This window comes from Nicotiana attenuata, chromosome 5 (genome assembly GCF_001879085.1).
Source record: "Nicotiana attenuata strain UT chromosome 5, NIATTr2, whole genome shotgun sequence".
Taxonomy (NCBI): domain Eukaryota; kingdom Viridiplantae; phylum Streptophyta; class Magnoliopsida; order Solanales; family Solanaceae; genus Nicotiana; species Nicotiana attenuata.
Window position 1 is genome coordinate 10,374,734 of NC_031993.1, and position 17,403 is coordinate 10,392,136.

Below are 17,403 nucleotides of genomic sequence, written 5' to 3' on the forward strand. Positions count from 1 at the left end.
CTCAAATTGGGGAGTAGTTTCAAGTTGGAGTTTTAATATTATTTTAAAATAAAAAATGAAAATAAGAGAAAATAAAAAACTACCAACTTAAATTGGGGAGTAGTAGTCTATATATATTCATAAAAAAATAAGTAAAATAATTATATGATACCAAGTGGCATAACCATAAGATGGCAATGTAGATTTTTAGGACAAAACACCAAAAAGTTAAAGTTTTAAAATTATTTAACAATAAAACAAAAATATAAATAAAAAAATTACCTATTCAAATTGGCGAATAGTTTCAAGTTGGAGTTTTAAAATTATTTTGAAATAAAAAAATAAAAATTATTAAAGTACCAATTCAAATTAGGGAATAGTTTCTCCTAAAATTAGGCAGTTTTAAAATTATTTTAAAATAAAAAACGAAAAAATAAATAAAAAATAATCAATTTAATTTGTGTTCTGGATCGCTTCGATGGAACTACAGGGGAAGTTTTTACCGAGACACCAGTCTTGTCATGCGAATAGTCCTATCAAGCAAACCCAAAACCCGAATCCCCCACGACCGTTGACGCCCTCCTCGGCTACAGCGCGTTTTTCAAAGGGACCTCCTGTTAGGGGTGTTCATGGTTCGGTTTGGATCGGTTTTTTCCTAAAAAGAAACCAAACCAAGTAAGTCGATTTTTCAAATATTAGAACCAAACCAAACCAATTAAGTCGATTTTTTCTCGATTCGGTTTATGTCGGTTTTTCGGTTTTTTCGGTTATTTATCGGTTTTTTCTTAAATGTAAGACATAGACTACCAAACACATATTCCGGAGACCACATTTTTAACATAACACTATCAAATCAATTGCCCTTTGAGAAATCTATTATTTACCAAGATATATTGATGATAATTGAATCAAATAGTGATGAATAATTTAAGGACTCAATTAAAAATATATTATTTTTAACACGAAATGGATTCTTACACTAAACAAAAGAAAACTACCAATCAAACTAGAATGTAAAGGTAAAGAACTATACTAAAAGTGCAAACTATTAACATTTACCATTTAATTTTTAAAACTTTATTATAAAAACTATACATATATAGTAGGTGTGATAATAAATTTGAAATAGCTACTCCTATAGTCGGTTTAGGGTCAGTTTTTTCTGATTAAACCAAAACCAAACCAAATTTGATCGGTTTTTAAAATTCAAACCCAAACCCAAACCAAACAAAAAAGTATCGGTTTTTTTGGTCGGTTTGATTTGGTTTGATTTTTCGGGTTTTTATGAACACCCCTACCTCCTGTTATGAAATCATAACTTAGGCTTACTGCCTGAAATACTGTACTGCCTGGATTCTGTAATCTCAACCTTAGAACCGATGGGTAATACAGTTGTTAACGATAACAAAACATGTTCATAGTAGCTTAGTATGCTTAAGTTCAACGGAACGGTATTTAGCCTATCATTTAGGCTAAATGAATCCTAATATAAGAGGAATTAACAAAAATTAGTAATACCTAGTTAAGACGAGGTTGTGGCCAATAGTAGACCTTTATTGAATTTTATTCAAAATTTTTATAGATACAAACTGTGAACAAGAGAGGGTGTTCTTTCCTGAGAAGAAAACTTATGAAAGAAAATTCTAAAAAGAAAAGCCCGTTCCTAACTAAATCCTATAGGATCCTTATATAATATATCCTTTCTTAACAAACAATTATTGCCCGATATTTGTTGATAAGGTGGGCCTATGTTATTCAAATAATTACAACTTTAAATAATGTGCTCGAACATGATAAGGTGAGCCTCTGATTTATTAAAGAATCTCTTTATAAAAGTCGTCTGTCTTCATTACCCTAATAATTCACAAGGTTTGGCCTTCTCATTCTTTTCTTTTTACGTTTATTATTTTTGATATTGCTGGAAGATTCTTCCACGATTGTCTTGAAGTGTTGTTGCAGATAAGCTTCAATATCAATTTCTTGAATTGTTGTTACAGAACACAAATGGTATCAGAGCCATGTGAAGGAGTAGTAATAGGTGTTAATAGTTGTTACAGAACACAAAGAAATTAACTTACCTAAAATTAACTACTCAAACGTAGGTAAGGGTTGGTTTAGGTTAGTTAATTTCTTAAATTTTTTTAAAAAAAAAATCATATTCTTTTTATTTTTAAAATAAAAAGTCTATTTATTCATTAACATTCAGATAATATTATTGAAAAAATAAAATTTACAATATGAAATATTTCAAGTATAATAAAATATATATCTTTTATTATATTAAAGGAGAGTAGCACACAAAAATATTAAACAAAATAATATGCTACTAAAATTTTTTATTTAGTATAATAATACTAAATATTGGATAATATAATACAAAAAAAAAGATACAGAATAAAACAGTTATTCGACTACTATATAAGTCTCCTTTAGTTTAATAAAGATTTTATATGTTTACAAGTAAGATGGCACTTTAACTTACAACAACAACAACAACTACCCAGTAAAATCCCACAAAGTGGGGTCTGGGGAGGATAATGTGTACGCAGACCTTACCCCTACCCCGATAGGGCTGAGAGGCTGTTTCCGATAGACCTTCGGCTCAGAGAGACGGAAAAAGAAAAGACAATTCATTAGTAACTCCAGTAGAAACAGTAATAGTAACAGAAGCATAACAACCAAAAGATAAATGACACGCAATAACAGTAACCAGTAACTAAGGCCCGGGGCTAAGATAAACAGCAAGGATAGTGTGGGTTCAACATAAACTGCGAGCCATCTAAAATCAACCCTAATCCAATTCCGCCTCACCCTCGGTATGAAGTAAGGAAAGCTCTACTACCCCCTAACCTACAACCCTAATGCTTGACCTCCAGGCCTTCCTATCAAGGACCATCTCCTCGGAAATCTGCAGTCGTACCATGTCCTGCCTGATCACCTCTCCCGATACTTCTTAGGCCTATATTTTAATATTGACCGCTACTAGTTACAATTAATAGGAGAAGGATCTAGTGGTCCGGCATAGCTTCAGGAAAGAAAACGGAATAGCAGATTTGCTGGCCAAGGAAGCTGCCAGTCAGACTATCATCAATAAGCTAGTTTATTTTGTTATGCCTCCTCCAATTTGTCATGGCCAAGATGCTGGCGGACAGGGATAGAGGTTTTAGTAAGAAATTAGTGCTTAAAAGCACTTGTAGAACTCTAGCTACTTTTGGAAATCAAAATGCCATAGACGGCATTAATGCTATGTGTAATGATCCAATGGATCCCTGTACTAATGTTTCCTAGTATTAAATAAACTATCTCGTGTTCAAAAAAAAAAAAAAAAATACAATTAATAGAGTCTCTCTCGAGTCTTTGAATAACCAACTCATTACAAGTGTCTCCTCAAACAAGTCAGATCCCCTGCATATTCTCAGTTTTCTATCGCCCACAAATTGTACTTTTAACCTCATTACCTGCCACTTGTTTCATACTCTCCTCACTCTATAAATACTCCTCCCCCTCCCCAACCTCCATCTCTCACTCTGTTTTTAAGCTTTCTTCCAATTTTCGAATCACTGAATATTAATTAATAAGGAACTCATACATCTCTCTAATGGCTACAGCTACACTCAGTCCTGCTGATTCCGAAAAGCTCACCAACCTGAAATCTGCCGTTGCCAGCCTTAACCAAATCAGGCAACTTTTTTTTATTTTTTTTCCAAATCTCAGTTTTCACATTTCTATTTTCTCTTTTTTGTGTGTGTGAATGTACGTAGTTTTGCTTAGATCTACTTGCTGCATGTTAGCAGCATTTTCCTCAGTTTCTCCATATATCGCTCATTTTTTGATCCGTACCTGATAATTTTTTTGAAGTGTTAATGAGAATTCCAAAGTTCGTTTTAATTTACTGAACTTTAGAATGTTGTTAATTTAATGCTCGATTTCATTTACGTGGATCTACAATTCAGTTTATTTTTTTTTTTGTGTGTGTGTGCGCGCGCGCGCTTGGATTTACTTGCTGCATGTTAGCAGCATTTTCTATTTATCTCAGTTTCTCCATATATCGATCATCTTTTGATCCGTACCTGATAAATTATTGCAGTGATAATGAGAATTCTAAAGTTCGTTTTAATTTACTGAACTTTAGAATGTGGTTAATTCAATTCAATGCTCGATTTACGTGGATCTACTATTCTGCTGTGTGTGTATGTGTGTGTGTAGTTTTGCTTAGATTTACTTGCTGCATGCTACTATTTATCTCAATTCTCATTTCTCATGTCTTGCTCAATTTTTTTTAATCCGGGCCTGATAATGTTTTTTTGAATTTTTTATTTCGTGTGAACTTATTTTTTTTTTTGCAGTGATAATGAGAAATCGGGATTTATTAACCTTGTCACTCGCTATCTAAGGTACAATTTGGGCTGCTATCTCTGTTTACTGAACTTTATAGCGCTAATCATTTTAATTTACTGAACTTTAGGATGTGGTTAGCTTAATGTGTTTTTTTTTGCATGGATTTGAGATAATGGGGATTAGGTGATTTTAGGTAGTCCTTTAGTAGTGTCTATAAATTCTGATTATCTCGGATATGGTATAAGTTTTGGAGCCTTTACAAATAATGCTAGTTTTAGCTTGCAAAAATTAAAAGTAGCAGATCAACTCATGATCTTATGGCATTTGAATTGTAGTGGCGAGGCTCAACATGTTGAGTGGAGTAAGATCCAGACGCCAACCGATGACGTGGTGGTGCCTTATGACAAGTTAGCACCTCTCTCTGAAGGTATTATTTTACATATGTATACATGGTGTGAGCAAAAAACAATGAGTTTAACTGAATCTGCGGGGAGGTGCTAGATTTGCCTCTGGTGTGAAGATGATTTTCTTAAGAAAATCAGATCCAGCTGAAAATGTTTCTGAAGAAGCTTCACAATCTCAATCATTGCAGATCCTGCAGAAACGAAGAAGCTCTTAGACAAACTTGTTGTCCTAAAGCTCAATGGAGGCTTGGGAACGACAATGGGGTGCACTGGTCCAAAGTATGTATTTGCCACAAATATAGCTATTTTTTGGTCTAAAAGTTATGTTTTACAGGGTTATGCTATACATATGTGGCTTACCTTTGTTTGCTTTAGTGGACTTAAAGCTAATCTTAGTGAACACATTGTCCCAAACTTCCTTTCTGTTCTACTACATGTCACTGGAGAGTGCATATGGATGAATAGTGTCTTAAATCCTGTCTTTTGCTTAGCAACAATATTTTATTGATTCACCAGTAATGTCCAAGAAACTTTCTGATTGTTATTCTGAATCTTGTTATATTTTATTGTACCTGTGCACATGATACCCTGCTTTCAAGTTTTTTTTTCCTTACACATGCATTCATTGGTGAAGGCTATAAAGCGATAAAACTTGGTTATTGGTTTCTATTTCTACTCTGTGTTTGATAGTTTTCTAACACTGTGTAGTCAAAGGTGGATAGCAACTACGTATTTTGGTTGATCTGATGGCATTATCGACTGCAGCTTGCATCATTTGGATGTGAAACAGTCCAATTGCTGCCTGCTACTAGATGGAATTTGGCAGTATTATAATACTGAGATCAATACTATACCATTTTCTGCTTGTGTTACCTTTTCAAAAGTTCAGATAGGAGGAAAAATTTGATGGTTAATTTAGAAGTAGATCAGATTTACACTTGTTGGCAGCCAAGGAGCTACCTCCTTACAATGCTCTAAAGCACTGATCAAAGAGTTTACCTTTTACCTTGCATTGCTTTTCCAAAGCACTTTGCGGTGTATATGATGATAATTGGATTCTTGGAAAGTTTATCTGGAAATGTAGGAATCTCTTCTACAGTTCTTCAGAAGTTCTTGCTTTCAAATTTGACTGCATACAGTGATATGATATTCTCATTGTAATATGGAAGTTTTAGCTGGTGTGTTTGTCAACCTTCATACCTTCTCAGAGTCTGAAGTTTGTATTTCTTTCATGAAGATCAGTTATTGAAGTTCGTAATGGTTTGACATTCCTCGACTTGATTGTCAGACAAATTGAGGTAGCTATGATTTTATGATCAATTTAGTTCACCATGATGTTTCATGTTTGGTTGTTCACCAACTAAAGAATGCTGTCTGTAGGCTCTCAATACCAAGTATGGATGCAGCGTTCCCTTGCTTTTGATGAATTCGTTCAACACCCATGATGATACACTGAAGGTGAAATAATATCAGTGTGTTACATATTAATCCATGATCATTCTCTGTTTTCAGCTGCTGATTTACTATTGCATTCTCTATGTAGATCGTACAAAAATATTCAAACTCAAACATTGAGATTCACACATTCAATCAGGTTAGTGGGACTTAACATCAATGATATCAGGTATCACAATGCTTGTTTTTTTCACCCAAAATATTGATTTGAATAGGTTTGTTTGATGTTTCCTCTATAAATTTTTGCAGAGCCAGTACCCTCGTTTGGTTGTTGAAGACTTTGCTCCACTTCCTTGCAAAGGCAATGCTGGCAAAGATGGATGGTAATTAAACTGTTTAATGTGTGGATTCTGTGATCACAACTGAAAGAGGAATCAGCTCACCATTTGGAATATTTACAGAAATTTTAGGCATAGTACTGACCTATAAGGAATAACAAAATCTGCATCTTAAAGATCATCTTTTAAGAAATGATTTATCTAATCTGTACTTGTTCTTGTAGTTATCAGGAAACAATATAAAGAATTTCTGTATTTGTCTTGTCTTTGTGGCCAAGTATACTACTATGTTTCCTGCTGCAAGAATGAGAGTGCAAATGCTAATTCATTTGGCTTTTCTGTGACATAAATCATTCTGCATAAAGAAATCATTTTATGCATAGGCTAAGTTTATTGAATTCCCAACTCATACTGCATCTCAACTAGAGCAGATTGCGCATAGGTTCTGATTTCTTTCCTGTTGTTATACTCCCTTTTAATTGTGTTGGTTTCATCTTAGCAATTCAATCATCTCATGTACATTGTTCGGATGTACAGGAACCCCCCAGGTCATGGTGATGTTTTCCCTGCTTTGATGAATAGTGGCAAGCTTGATGCACTTATATCAAAGGTTCTGCTCTGCATTTTACTGCTGTCTTCTGATACTGCCTTGCTTTCGGCTGGTCTTCTTTATTTTTATTGTTTGTGTAACATCGGCTACGATTTTTTTTCAATCTGTTACAGGGAAAGGAATACGTCTTTGTTGCCAATTCAGATAACTTGGGCGCTGTGGTTGATTTGAGTATCCTTTCAATAGTTCTCAATTGTGAATGAAAACCTGGGTTCATTTCCTAGCATCTCAATCATAAGAAGCTTCCAATAGCGATAAGCTTTTCTCAATCACCATCAAGTGCAATTTCTTTTCCTTAATTCGACATTGCAGAAATCCTAAATCATCTGATCCAGAACAAGAACGAGTACTGCATGGAGGTCCTGACTGCAATGCCTTTTGAGGCTGTGTTTTGGTTGGTAAACACAATTTCTCTAGTTACTAAAGCTTGACAATTATTGCAGGTGACGCCAAAAACATTAGCTGATGTCAAAGGTGGCACCCTAATCTCGTACGAAGGAAAAGTACAGGTGCGTGGTTTACCACATGGGTGACTTTTCACACGTGTTCATATTCTCACACCTTTTAGCACCTGTTTGCTCATATTGCCCCCTCTATTCAGAATTCATAGTTTAATTTGGACTTGACTTATAGCTGGAAATAGCCAGATGAACAGATATCAGTTTGAACTGCATCTAGACAAAGCTCATCCTTAAAGTGTGCTGCCACTCTTTCTTAGTTTTCTCTTCTTCTTTTTTCCTTTTAATTTTTGGAGAGAGCTTAGGATAGTTATTTTGCTGCATTAATACCTATTTAGATGAGGTGTGCACAAGTTGGGCCGGACTCCACGTCTATTAAAGAAACCTATTTAAATATTTCTATTTTGCAATTAATGAGTTACTTTCACACAACTTGCTTATTAAGCCTCTATTTTGTGTGGTGTTGCAGCTTTTGGAGATAGCACAAGTTCCTGATCAACATGTGAGTTGTGCCTCTTCTATTTCTTTTTTATCCTTCTAGTTTTCTGCTTCCTTGTAACTGTTATGAATACACATGAAGAGTCCAATTGGAGGTTTTCAAAGTAAATTTCACTCGAGTTATCTATTTGGAAAACCTCATATGCTTGAGTAACTGTGCGAACTATAGTGGTATGATACTTTCTTTCACTGACAATCCAGATTACTCCGCATTATGTTTACTCATCAATGTGTTTCTTTCAAATGAAAAAGCTTATCCTGTTGCATGTATTTTATATAGAAATGTTAAGTTGTGGGCTGTTCATTGCTCCTGCGAGATTAGTATTTGATGGTATTACAAGATTAGTTTGAATTGACATTTTTCTCAACGTCAGATCCAATTATGTGTTTCCTTTCTTCTTTCTATTCGATCCCGGAGGTGGCACGGGTGATGTTTAAGGAACTTGTTTGATACAGGTCAATGAATTCAAGTCAATAGAAAAGTTCAAAATTTTTAACACCAACAACTTGTAAGTTGAGACAAGTCTTTTGACTTACTCTAAGCTTTATGTTATTACTTCCTTTTCTATTGAAAATGCACTGACTGAACCCTTGGCTTTACTAACAGGTGGGTGAATCTAAAAGCTATTAAAAGACTTGTAGAAGCAGATGCACTCAAGATGGAGATAATTCCAAACCCCAAGGTATCAGTTTCTGCTAGTCGAGACTGTGATTTTAATGTTTCAATACTTTGCATAAGAGCCCGATGTAGCTAAGTTAATCTGCAGGAAGTGGATGGGATTAAAGTTCTTCAACTTGAAACTGCTGCTGGTGCTGCAATTAGGGTATCTAAAGCCTAAACTCTATGCTTTTAAATCACTAATGCCATTCCTTTAGTGGTTTGGTATGACGGAAGTCATTTTCAAGATTTTCTGAGGAAGTCATTTTCTGGTTGTTCGGTTACTAGATAATCTAGTGTCAAAGGAGGGAGAATGACTTACCTCACTTCTGAGCGGAAGTCATTTTCCTTAAAAAACTGTCTTTACTTGTAAACTTTATTGTTAGTTTTTATTACTCAAGAGCTTCATCAAAACACTCTATGATTTGCTAATAAATCTATTTATCTTTAATATATATGTTTTCTGGATTTTTTTTCACTCACCAACCATTTTTCAGGAAAACATTTTCCATGAAGATGATTTCTTGATACTTTTGTCATCTTGTTTCCTCTTTCTGATGAAATTTGGCTCTTACAAGCATTACTCTTTTTTTAAAAACAAACCAGTTCTTTGATCGGGCTATTGGAGCTAATGTTCCTAGGTCTCGTTTCCTACCAGTGAAAGCAAGTTCAGATCTGCTTCTTGTCCAGGTAACTTTTCTGTCTTCTCATGATTACTGATTATATCCTTCCCCTTTTGATCAATGATCTTTAGTATGTTTACTCACCTGGATAACCTTTACAGTCTGATCTTTACACCTTGACTGATGATGGCTATGTCATTCGGAATCCAGCCAGAACAAATCCTTCTAACCCTTCTATTGAGTTGGGACCTGAATTCAAGAAGGTGAAGATTATTTCCTGCAATTGGTCGATCTTTTGTTGAATGCAGCTAATAACTCTACTTGTCTACTCAGGTTGCCAATTTCTTAAGTCGTTTCAAGTCAATTCCCAGCATTATTGAACTAGATAGCTTGAAGGTCACGGGTGACGTATATTTTGGAGCTGGCATTACTCTGAAGGTAATTTACAAATCATTTTTTCTGTCTCCCTTGAACTCACACGTTCACTAGTGGAGCTGGTCTTCGTTTGTTCTTAGTCGATTCTTTGCTCTGTAAGCTGATGCCATTTTCATTTTTGATTTAGTAGTGCCTAAAATTTTATGTTTTCCTACTTTTTAGGGAAAAGTGAATGTCACTGCTAAATCCGGAGTGAAGTTGGAAATTCCAGATGGAGCTGTGATTGCAAATAAGGTAATTCCATGAATCTAAACGCGTGAGCTATTGGAATTAATTGATACCTAGAACTGTTGGACTAACTTTGTTACATTGAAATCCAGGATGTCAATGGTCCTGAGGACATATAGGAGAGTTGCTGGTCATGTTAAACAACATAGTATGAATCAAAGAAGCAAGGAGTACTTTTTGGTTGCAGTTTATGTAGAATTGTCACATTAGGAAAATAAATTGAACAGTTTTGTTTTGCTACCGGAATCGATGTAAGAGTTAAAATGCCTACAGGCTACGTATTGAGTATCCATTGCATTTTTCTGTAGTTTATTACTTGGTTTTCATTTAAATCGATGTGCCGAAGCCATATCAATGAGCTAATATCTTTCCTTGAGAAGTTTAGTCTCTGTTTTTGCAGAGTCTAAAATTCTTTGATCATTTTATCTTGAAAATTTTCTTCTTTTCTGCCAAAAAGATAGTATTTCTTTTCTTCTCGATTTCCAACTCTCGTGAGTTTGGAAATTTTACAATCATTTTCATTGATCATTCTTTCTCTATTTGCCGTCTCAAGGGAGCATTTTGTGGCCTCAAACAATTCTTAATAGTTATCCGCATAGTTGTTGTGTAATTGAAGATACTGTTAGAAATATGCTTTAGAAGCTGCTCTCAGTAAATTTATTTTACTGTTTCAGCTATTTACTGCAGTAATTTAGTTTGAATTTGAAATAATTTTGAACTAGTCTTTAGGAGTGAATTAGTCTCTAGGAGTTAGTTATTTTCAGCATATTTTGTGCTGATTTTTTAGGTCTTTTAAGTTAGTATTTCTCTTATAAATTGTAGTCCAAATGCAGTAAAATAATATAGTATTTTCAGCTTCAGTTCCTTTTACATCTATTACAGTATATTTTTTATTTTCTTGTCATCTTCCCAGTTATTTCCCTTAATTTCTTTTATCAAGAACCAACAATTGGTATCAAGAGCCATCTTCTTAAGGGACCTAAGTAAAATCTTTTCTTGAGTGAGATAGAGACTGAAATGAGTTTTTCTCAATTGGCTCCTCCAGTCTTTGATGGTGAAAATTACCAACTGTGGGCAGTGAGAATGGAGACTTACTTGGAGGCTATAGATCTTTGGAAGGCCGTGGAAGAGGATTATGATGTTCTTCCGCTGCCTAACCATCCCACGGTGGCCCAGATCAAGAGTCACAAGGAAAAGAAAACCAGAAAATCAAAGGCGAAAGAAACTTTGTTTGCTGGTGTGTCTGCAACAATTTTCACGAGAGTTATGGCTTTCAAATCAGCAAAAGAAATCTGGGATTATCTGAAGGAAGAATATACAGGAGATGAAAGAATACAAGGCATGAAGGTGTTGAATTTAATAAGGGAATTCGAGTTGCAGAAAATGAAGGAATCTGAGACTGTCAAAGATACTCAGATCGGTTGCTTGGCATTGTTAACAGGTAAGAGTTGCTTGGTACTAATTAAAAGNTTTACAGAATTGTTGAAAAAATTCGTTGTTAACGGGTGCCGTAGTAAAAAATGTAGAGTAACGCCGTATAACTAACCTGGGGAAAAAACTCTAAAAAAGGGCTACTACTCCTAAAGATTAACCCGTTGACGTAGAATTTAGGTTAAAATACTAATTGTCGAACGGNACCGAAAAGCGGGTACGAAAGGGGTCGGGGTAACTTACGGTTGAAGGGCCGTAAAAGGGAATTGGGGTAAAGTTTGGGTTTGGAAAGGGTACGGTCCCGTACGGTCCGACGACCGGAAACCCCCACGAAAAACCTTCGAAAAAACCGCGTAAACGGGGGTAAAAATTAAAAACTTTCGGGTTTTAANATTTTTAGGTCTTTTAAGTTAGTATTTCTCTTATAAATTGTAGTCCAAATGCAGTAAAATAATATAGTATTTTCAGCTTCAGTTCCTTTTACATCTATTCCAGTATATTTTTTTATTTTCTTGTCATCTTCCCAGTTATTTCCCTTAATTTCTTTTATCAAGGACCAACAATTGGTATCAAGAGCCATCTTCTTAAGGGACCTAAGTAAAATCTTTTCTTGAGTGAGATGGAGACTGAAATGAGTTTTTCTCAATTGGCTCCTCCAGTCTTTGATGGTGACAATTGCCAACTGTGGGCAGTGAGAATGGAGACTTACTTGGAGGCTTTAGATCTTTGGGAGGCCGTGGAAGAGGATTATGATGTTCTTTCGCTGCCTAACAATCCCACGGTGACCCAGATCAAGAGTCACAAGGAAAGAAAACCAGGAAATCAAAGGCGAAAACAACTTTGTTTGCTGGTGTGTCTGCAACAATTTTCACGAGAGTTATGGCTCTCAAATCAGCAAAAGAAATCTGGGATTATCTGAAGGAAGAATATACAGGAGATGAAAGAATACAAGGCATGAAGGTGTTGAATTTAATAAGGGAATTCGAGTTGCAGAAAATGAAGGAATCTGAGACTGTCAAAGAATACTCAGATCGGTTGCTTGGCATTGTTAACAAGGTAAGATTGCTTGGTACTAAACTTAAAGATTCAAAAATTGTTGAAAAAATTCTTGTTACGGTGCCTGAAAAATGTAAAGTATCCATAACTACCTTGGAAAATACAAAGGATCTATCCAAGATTACCTTGGCAGAATTATTAAATACTTTGTAGGCACAAGAGCAAAGGAGGCTTATGAGGCAAGATGGTATGGTTGAAGGAGCCCTGACAGCCAACCACAAAACTCAAAGCAAGGGTAATAATGTTAAAAAAAATTACCCGCCTTGTCAGCACTGTGGCAAAAAAGGTCATCCACCATTCAAATGTTGGAAGAGGCCAGATGCAAAGTGCAAAATTTGCAACCAACTTGGTCATGAAGCTGTAATTTGCAAAGGCAAATATCAAAAGCATGAAGCAGATGCCCAAGTCGCCAATGAAGAAGAAGAAGATCACTTGTTTGTGGCAACTATACTTTCAACCAAAAAATCTGATTTTTGGTTGATTGACAGTGGTTGTACAAACCACATGACATATGACAGAAATCTTTTCAAAGAGTTCACGTCTATAGGAAATAAGAAATTCAGAATTGGAAATGGTGATTATATTCTTGCTAAAGGAAAAGGAACTGTTGCAATCCCAACAAATTCAGGTACTAAGAAAATTTCAGATGTTCTTTATGTTCCTGATATTGATTAAAATTTATTAAGTGTTGGACAACTAATGGAAAAAGAATTTAAAGTATCCTTTGAAGATAAATATTGTTTCATTTATGATGCAACTGGACTTGAGATTTTAAGGGTTAAAATGAGAGGTAAAAATTTCTCATTTGATCCAGCCGAAGATGAAGAATGGAGTCAAAAGAATCTACTAAGTGCAGGTAATTCTCCAACTGAGGACATATGTGAAAATAAGGTAAGGAAGAAGTTGTCAATATTTCAGAAAATGCAATTCTGGAAGAAAGTTGACAAGTCTCAAGGCAAGATGCAAATGAACCTGAAAACTTATTTCATTAACAATCATGAGATGCAGCAAAATACAGAAGTGAACTCGATTCACTGCAAGTGCAAAGATCAGTTGACAGATTTACGTGCAAAGTCGCTTCCAGTTAAAGGTTTACAAGGGACAAATTCAGAATTTGCAGCTTCAAAAGCAAGGAGGAGTGTTAGAAATATGCTTTAGAAGCTGCTCTCAGTAAAATTATTGTACTGTTTCAGCTATTTACTGCAGTAATTTAGTTTGAATTTGAAATAATTTTGAACTAGTCTTTAGGAGTGAACGAGTCTTTAGGAGTTAGTTATTTTCAGCATATTTTGTGCTGATTTTTTAGGTCTTTTAAGTTAGTATTTCTTTATAAATTGTAGTCCAAATGCAATAAAATAATATAGTATTTTCAGCTTCAGTTCCTTTTACATCTATTCCAATATATTTTTTATTTTCTTGTCATTTTCCCAGTTATTTCCCTTAATTTCTTTTATCAAGAACCAACAGATACTATCACGTATGTTGAATGAAAAACTGGTTAAATCTAACTACGTTGCACAGCAAACAAAAGATTGTATCACGCTGCATGTATGAACAAATAAACTTTAACACAACCACGTAATGAGGATTGGTCGAACAATCCTAAATAACTATCAGTATAACGATTGACCACATGTCTTTAAAAATGATATGTGCTATCGAGAAAAAAAGAAAGGAAAGCCTCGTAACATTCTAAGGGGGGTTATGTAGACAGTCTACGCAGAGACGTATGTAGCGTGTATGTGACAAATTCAATTGAACCCATAATTTTCGATATAGAGCGTAAATTTAAGTGGAAAAATTTACTAAAATTACAACAAAAAATATATACGAACTCATAACTTTAAGAATATAATTGATTCAATGCTAAAAATCTTAAAGGTTAAACCCATAAAATTTAAACCTAAATCCGCCTCTGAACCTACTTTAATGCTAGCATTAGTGGCTACTTTTACAGGTCAAACCTGTGACCTATAGATCACACGAAAATAACTTTACCATTCTAAGGTTCTTCAACTATCGTGAATATTTATCTCTAGTAAATACATGACTTTTCATGAAAGTAGGCATTCAATAAGACAACTATAACCCTTGGAAAATATCATAGGTGTTTCTCTTTTTCTTTTTCCTACCCAACAACAGCCTGCTTGTGCAGCATTTTTACCTTCCGTTGCTACTCATCAACTATGGAAAAGTCTTGACTAATTAACTTGTTCTTACAAGTATCAATATCTTAATTGCCTACTTTGTGGGAGTTAACTTTTAGCTTACGCCGAAATTCTATAAATCATGTCTTCGCACATAAGTTTGGCCAGTTTTAGGAAAAAATTTTGGACTAACTTATTGGAAAATCTTTATCAAATTTAAAAAGTGCTTAAATAGGTTTTGGTTTTAAATCCTTTGCTCCGTTTCCAAAAACAATTTTAAAAGTGAACACCATCTTATGGTTTTTAGAAAACCTCCTGTTTACCCCTAAATCGGATAAATAATTAAATTTGTACGCGGTTTTAAGGATACGTAGATTGATTCAACACAAATAATCAAGAATATTTGATAAACGAGTTAAAGACAAAATAAACGACCAAACCAGTTGTAATATTGTGGCCTAGCCCGAACTTAGGTTGAACAGTGATTTTGCCCTCAATTGGACCCTTGGTTCAAGCTCAGTTGTGAATGGAGAACATAACAATCAAATAAGAATTTTTGCTGTAGCTAAAAGGCAGAAAATGAATTTGTATTGCTTTGATTTGCGTGTTACAATGTGTCTTACAAAAGAAAACTTCCCCTTTATATAGTAGGAGAATTTCATCCATGGTACATGTCTAAAAAAGATAAAAATCTTCCTTTCTCATTAATTACTGATCCGTAACCGACATTGAGCGAGATTCGCGGCGTGATATCCGGTTGGGTGCGAATATCACGACCCTATATCCATCGCGTGTAACCGTTTATCGTGTTTCCTGAGGTCTTAAAACTCTGGGTCCGACGCCGTCACTTTATCAGGCCTGATGATGAGCACACCGTTCACCCTTCATGGATCTTGATACGAAGGGCTCTCATCCTCGATTTCAATCTCGTGTGTCCGTGCCCTTATTCCGTTTTCTTCACTGGGATCCCCGATTTTTCCCGTATGCAGATAGTCCCTCGTTTTTCGGAGAGTAGGTTTGCTGAAACGATGGAAAACGATAAATGATCCTGTTCCTTCCTTCGTACGTTATAACTGAGGTGACGGGTAAATCGAAATGCCCCATCAGTCGCGTCGTTCTGACTTCGGACATGTGTCAGTCATCGGCTGGCTACATTCGAATGCAAAACGTCGCGCATTGACCGCCTTTCCCCTATAAAAGCTTCGACCTTTTTCACTCCATTTACTTTCTGATTCTAGATTTTACCCTCGAACTTTCTAATGGTTTTAAACTTCTTCAAATCTTCATACATTGCTCCTTGAAATTTTATATCTTCATCTCTAATCCTCATACACTTTTCTTGGATTTCCAACCCAGACCTTCATATCTTCATCCCACCTTCAAATCTTCATATTTTTTCTTCAAATCTTGATACTTTTCCTTCAAATCTTCATATCTTTCTTCAAATCTTCGTATTTTCCCAGATCATGATGGCTAAAACTTCCAAGTCCGTGCTTCAACAAGCTGCACCCTTATTTTCCAACCCGGCCACGGGTGCCGAGGTGGCCGCCACCCAAGTGACTCAAGAGCCCTCCATGAAGAGCTTCGTACCAATGAGATGCTTTATCTGGAACGACTTCCTTGTCGAGGAGGCCTCTAGTCAACAGGACCGAGGCGAGGGAACATGGAGATACGTATGCTCCGTTATCGAGGAAACTCTACCCATAGTCCAAGCGGACTGTAACTGGTAGGGTAAGGATGTGGTCATCACCGGGCCCAATGATGACATCACTACCCACGTGGAGGGGTACTTAAGTGTTTATACTTATCCCTTCACGCTTGCTCAGGTGGACCCCATAGTCCTCGCTTTCTGCAAATGGTACGAGGTGTACCTTGGGCAAATCCACCCATTATTTTGGAGGATCGTGATCCTCTTACATCATTTTTTGAATAATACTGAAAACCCTAGGTTCACCCTCGACCATCTACTCCGCTTATACAGTCCTCGAATTTTTTGAGGGGGCTGATCAAACTCGGTCGCCGAGCAAGCAAGGCTCATTTCTCAAGCATCGACGAGGACCAAGACCGAGGCTGGCAGGGGAGGTTTGTTCGGGTGAGAACCGAGGACCTGATCCCTCCTGAGTTTCTATCGTTCCCCAAGAAGTGGAACGTATCTCGTAAGTGTTGTCTTCCTTAAGTATCACTTCTTTTTATTCCTTCTCTTATTGCTTGTCTTTGCTGTCGTGTAGCTGTTGCCCAAGTTCCCAATGCAATTCCTCGATTCAAGGAGTGGATGAAGGGAATCTACAAGTAGACGTCGTACTCCGAGCGCGCATGGCGTAAGCTTTCGAAAGGCAAATGGGAGGCCCATTCCCACGGTGAGGTTTTTCCCTGAATAATTACCACCATCCTCTTAACTTACACAGTGCTAACCCTTTCTCTTATCTTACAGGTTTGCCTAAGACCACCGAACTTAGGTTGTTGGACGAGGACGAGGATCGTCCTTGCTTGCCGAACTTTCCATTTCGGGGCAGCCCGGGGCTACCGCGAAGCAAAAGAAGAAGAAGAAAAGAAAGTCCTCGGGTTCTCCGGGTGCCGAGGCAAAGAAGAAGAAAGTGACCATCCGGGTTTGAAACCTAAAATATAGTCTAGGGTATCAGTCCCTGATTCTCTCTACCGGCTCAGGAACGAGTCGAGGATGATGACCTTTTTAATTGCTCATAGGACGACCCTCAACGAGGTAGAGCAAGCAACGACCGAGAAAAAGGACCGTGAGGTCGATCCACCTCTTACTCAGGAACCAGAGGGAGAGACGGAGGTTGCGGC

General features: G+C 36.3%; 3 protein-coding genes across 3 annotated transcripts; all 3 read left to right on the plus strand.

Annotated features, from left to right (window-relative positions):
• On the plus strand, positions 3,452-10,381 carry LOC109225282 (UTP--glucose-1-phosphate uridylyltransferase-like). Its single transcript, XM_019389895.1, has 21 exons — positions 3,452-3,660; positions 4,326-4,373; positions 4,653-4,744; positions 4,910-5,000; positions 5,959-6,019; positions 6,102-6,179; positions 6,265-6,315; positions 6,426-6,499; positions 6,992-7,064; positions 7,178-7,235; positions 7,377-7,423; positions 7,508-7,573; positions 7,992-8,024; positions 8,477-8,529; positions 8,628-8,703; positions 8,788-8,844; positions 9,285-9,368; positions 9,463-9,564; positions 9,635-9,739; positions 9,899-9,970; positions 10,057-10,381. Exons 1-21 carry the CDS (start codon positions 3,578-3,580, stop codon positions 10,081-10,083), a joined length of 1,431 nt encoding a protein of 476 aa, XP_019245440.1. The 5' UTR covers positions 3,452-3,577; the 3' UTR covers positions 10,084-10,381.
• Positions 10,982-12,314, plus strand: LOC109225960. Its single transcript, XM_019390767.1, has 2 exons — positions 10,982-11,405; positions 12,055-12,314. Exons 1-2 carry the CDS (start codon positions 10,982-10,984, stop codon positions 12,312-12,314), a joined length of 684 nt encoding a protein of 227 aa, XP_019246312.1.
• Positions 12,355-13,761, plus strand: LOC109226279. Its single transcript, XM_019391067.1, has 3 exons — positions 12,355-12,451; positions 12,605-13,079; positions 13,266-13,761. The coding sequence occupies exons 1-3, from the start codon at positions 12,392-12,394 to the stop codon at positions 13,607-13,609; spliced, it is 879 nt and encodes a 292-aa protein (XP_019246612.1). The 5' UTR covers positions 12,355-12,391; the 3' UTR covers positions 13,610-13,761.

What these genes read in the sequence shown, in the direction of transcription:
- LOC109225960 (XM_019390767.1), top strand. Translation starts at nt 10,982, where the DNA reads ATGAGTTTTTCTCAATTGGCTCCTCCAGTCTTTGATGGTGAAAATTAC. An exon ending in TTGCTTGGCATTGTTAACAG is followed by an intron (nt 11,406 to 12,054) that starts GTAAGAGTTGCT and finishes TGGCTCCTCCAG; the next exon opens with TCTTTGATGGTGACAATTGC.
- LOC109225282 (XM_019389895.1), top strand. Translation starts at nt 3,578, where the DNA reads ATGGCTACAGCTACACTCAGTCCTGCTGATTCCGAAAAGCTCACCAAC. An exon ending in AGATTCACACATTCAATCAG is followed by an intron (nt 6,316 to 6,425) that starts GTTAGTGGGACT and finishes AAATTTTTGCAG; the next exon opens with AGCCAGTACCCTCGTTTGGT. An exon ending in CGTACGAAGGAAAAGTACAG is followed by an intron (nt 7,574 to 7,991) that starts GTGCGTGGTTTA and finishes GTGGTGTTGCAG; the next exon opens with CTTTTGGAGATAGCACAAGT.
- LOC109226279 (XM_019391067.1), top strand. Translation starts at nt 12,392, where the DNA reads ATGAAGGAATCTGAGACTGTCAAAGAATACTCAGATCGGTTGCTTGGC. An exon ending in TGCTTGGCATTGTTAACAAG is followed by an intron (nt 12,452 to 12,604) that starts GTAAGATTGCTT and finishes AATACTTTGTAG; the next exon opens with GCACAAGAGCAAAGGAGGCT. An exon ending in TGCAATCCCAACAAATTCAG is followed by an intron (nt 13,080 to 13,265) that starts GTACTAAGAAAA and finishes CATTTGATCCAG; the next exon opens with CCGAAGATGAAGAATGGAGT.